Genomic DNA, 3,554 nt, shown 5'->3' with positions numbered 1-3,554 from the left:
AACTGTCACTCGACAACGAGGAATTTGACGTTTAGCAGCGCCACCATCGGTAGTTGAACTGGCAAATTCAAAGTTGTACCTGTCAAGGGTCTATTTTAGTCTGTAGGTCTATGCTGACCACGTAGCTCTACTTCTGCTCTTCTTCCTCCCGTTTTCTTAGATTTTACCGCCCGGTAACAAACCCGCCCTGGCACCGACGGCGACCAACCAAACGCCCTAATCCTGACATACCACCTTACAGGCCGTTAGCCAGCATGGCCAACCCGGATGCCTTCAGTTTCACATCGGAGAAGCCCATGGAAGACATCCTGACTCTGGACTTGGGTTCGCAGTTCCCCCACTCCAATGCGGATCAGAGCGCGCTGGGCGCCCCTAGTGGAGAGGAGCTGGAGCCGCCAGGCAATGGTGCAGCATCCAGATACCCGGCGAAAAGTGTAGATTACCCGCAGTTGTTTTTGCAGATACCCAGGAGACGACTACCACCGTGGTGGAGCAGCTGGATCTGGCGTTCGAGCGCAACAAGGAGAAGAATCCGAAGCCGGAGAAGAGCACCAAGGTAGTTTTCAGGTTTTCAGTGGCACCCGTCCAGGATTTTTGACATCCCCATTTGATTGCCAGGTGACTTTGGTTACGCCCACCATGCAAACTGGGCTCAGTATCCTGGAAACGCCCATTTCGCTGGTAACAGAGGAGTCCAGCAGGGTGGAAGACCCGGCCACTATAGCGCCCAGCGCAGTTTCGCAAACCATCATTCCCACACTGAGCGTTGAGGCCTCGAATGCTTCCTCCGTAAGCATTTTGGCGCCTCCCTTGGAAGCCTCCATCGAAGAGGTGGGGACGACGGCCACTCAGACCATGGCCACTCAGCAGCTGCCTTCAACGTCCACTTCAAGCGTGCTGAACGCTTCGTCGGCCGGTAGGAGGACTGGGTTCGAGTAGGGAATTGGGGGTGATGAGCGTTGTTTCCAGCTTCTGCTTCCAGCGACTTGCCGTATCAGCCCTATCGACCCCGGCCGGGAATCGTGCTGGATGACACTGAGTTCAAGCCGGGAGGCAGCCGACAGCCCATCATCACCAGGCCGCCTCTGAGCGCCATTGGCGACATTTTCGACGTCACCGTGTCGGCTGTGCAGGGACCAGGCGAGCCCTCAGCTGCCCAGGGCCGCCCCTACGTCATCCCAGGTAGGCCATCTTTGGTTGGCAACCCCCTAGTGATGCGCGTGACTGATCTTCACTTTGCCTAGTGGACCTTGACAACCCCAACGGGCAGAGCGACGTGATCACAACCCCAGTGGGGAGCGACGGGTTTGTGTCAATCGACGGCAAGCGCACCTACCTGAACCTGTTCGGCGACAATCCGGAGCCCACATCAGTGGCGGCGTTGGGAGTCAAGCCGAGCGCCCCTTCCAAGAACCAGGTGGTGCAGGGCACCAGCTATGTGGAGCCCGACAAGGCCAAACCCAACTATGGATCGGTCAAGCCGGCGCAGCGGCGCCCCAGTTTCGGCCGACCGAAGCCCAGCCAGCCCCCAGTTAGGTAAGAGTCCAACCTATGAGGAATGGCTGATAAACATGGTTGATAAACCAATACAAGCCTATAGTAGTGTGTCTTTCGGAGACTCATGATACTAATGACTATGCACATAGTGAAATAGACAGTCAGCCCTGTGCTGTATCACTCACGTTAACTGTAACGTGCATGTTATCCGTCAAACACGTTATGTGGCTCCAACTGGTGTGTTGGTCCAACCTTTATATTGTACTGTGGATGGCCGAGTATCAAACTCTTTCTTCAGCTTACAACTTTTATTCCACTCGGTATCGTTTTAACTACGGAACAGGAACATACTAACTTCAAAATTATGGAAAACTCGCTTTTCCGACTCACGGGGTTAAATCTCTTCGGCACCCGGTCGTTGCTGTCACTTCACTCTCTCTGTCTGGTTCCCCTCGTCGCTTATATAGTTTCCTCCAGCTAACCCAGATAGTTCTCGAAATCTCCAGAAGAGGTGCAAAACTTCTAGCTAGCAACCGCTATTATGATTATTATTGTATATGTAACTGGTGGGCTTCCAGGATTGACACTTGCATAGTGGGCGATGACTCAACCTGCGACGTGTCCCAGCACGAGATCTGCCGCACCGAGTCCGGAGTGAGCGCCTGCCATTGTCGGCCAGGGACGGCGCGCAGGAAGCATCGCGACCCCTGCAGGAAAATCGTGTCGGTCCTGCTGTCGCTGCGGGTGGACCGGATCTACGAGCGCCGCATCGTCTGGGCCAACGAGCTGCTGGAGAAGAGCAGCGAGAGCTACGAGCAGCTCGCCTACGAAGCGGAGCGGGCGGTGCGCCGTTGATTAAACTCCCCCAACTCGCCTGCTCATCAATCAATTTCCAGCTGGAGTCCGCCATGTCCATGACGCCCTTCAGTGACGAGTATCTGGGCGCCTCGGTGAACAACATCTACCAAGGAGACCGCGCCCAGGGCCAGGCGGGGGTGTTTGTCAACGTCACGCTGCAGCTGGAGGAGAACGCCGACACCGCCCGCCCCTCCGTTAGGGGCGACATCCAGAAGCACCTGCTGGGCGTGATCCAGAGGCGCAGCAACAACGTGGGCAACAGCGCGCTCTGGGTGGACAGTCCGCCTGGATCCGTTTCCAGTCTCCAAGGTGGGACCCTCTGAAGCCCCGAAGGGCTTCAGTGAGTATAATGGGGGTTTCAGATCTGGACGAGTGCTCTTCGCCAGAGCTGCACGACTGCCACCTGCAGGCCGACTGCATCAACACCTTCGGCAGCTTCAAGTGCCAGTGTCGCGCGGGCTTCAGAGACCCTTGGCCGGACAACAAGCACAGAGCCGGGCGCCACTGCGAGCAGTGCTCCCCTGCCCACTGCAACAACAGGGGCGAGTGCCGGTATCAGAACGGACTGGAAGTTTGCACGTGAGTAGCCAGCTGGGGAGAAAACTGATTATCGAAGCTCGGATGTCCGCAGTTGTACTGGAAACTACTACGGCAGCCAATGCGAGCTCGATGGCGAAGTTCTAGGAGTGGCCATCGGGGCCAGTGTTGCCGCCATCATCATCATAGGGCTTACGCTGGTGTGCTTGGTCATGTGGAGGTAAGTGCGCATTGGATCATCGGCATCGGGGACAGCCATTTGACCAATGGGGTTTCAGCCGGAAGTGGAGCCGCGAGCAAAAGGCGGCCGTGGGCAGTCCGGTGTTCGGCTACATGGCCACAGCCGGCAACACTGTCAAGACGCCCGTGGTGGGCGCGCCTCCCTACCAGCTCACTCTAGAAGATCGGCTGCGCTGGGCGCAGATCGCCGACGTCATGGCCCAAGCCAACCATTATGCCGTAAGCTTTCGAGGTTGCCTAGCAAACTTTGACATCATATGCAAAAATATGCCAAATAAAGCTTAACAGACTACGAAGGCTTTCACGGCCGGTTAAATTACATTTAGGAATGTTTTTCGGTTCCGCTATGTTGATGACACTTTTGTTGTTTGGGGCCATGGTCTGACTGAACTGGAAGACTTCCTGAGGCACCTCAACTCAAT

At 56.1% G+C, this 3,554-nt stretch overlaps 1 protein-coding gene across 1 annotated transcript in view; it reads left to right on the top strand.

Annotated features, from left to right (window-relative positions):
• The window catches only part of LOC109534879, a gene marked incomplete in the record, with an annotated part of 72,531 nt that overhangs the window by 66,309 nt on the left and 2,668 nt on the right, over positions 1–3,554 (top strand). The window contains 10 exon segments of the mRNA XM_048662029.1: positions 242–405; positions 462–556; positions 619–916; positions 970–1,182; positions 1,245–1,536; positions 2,076–2,340; positions 2,394–2,664; positions 2,718–2,934; positions 2,987–3,112; positions 3,171–3,351. Coding sequence (XP_048517986.1) covers positions 242–405; positions 462–556; positions 619–916; positions 970–1,182; positions 1,245–1,536; positions 2,076–2,340; positions 2,394–2,664; positions 2,718–2,934; positions 2,987–3,112; positions 3,171–3,351 — 2,122 coding nt within the window.

This window comes from Dendroctonus ponderosae, unplaced genomic scaffold, assembly GCF_020466585.1.
Source record: "Dendroctonus ponderosae isolate FM_Combo_2020 unplaced genomic scaffold, Dpon_F_20191213v2 Dpon_F_20191213_10, whole genome shotgun sequence".
NCBI classification, from domain to species: domain Eukaryota; kingdom Metazoa; phylum Arthropoda; class Insecta; order Coleoptera; family Curculionidae; genus Dendroctonus; species Dendroctonus ponderosae.
This window is presented reverse-complemented; position numbering and strand designations above follow the sequence as displayed.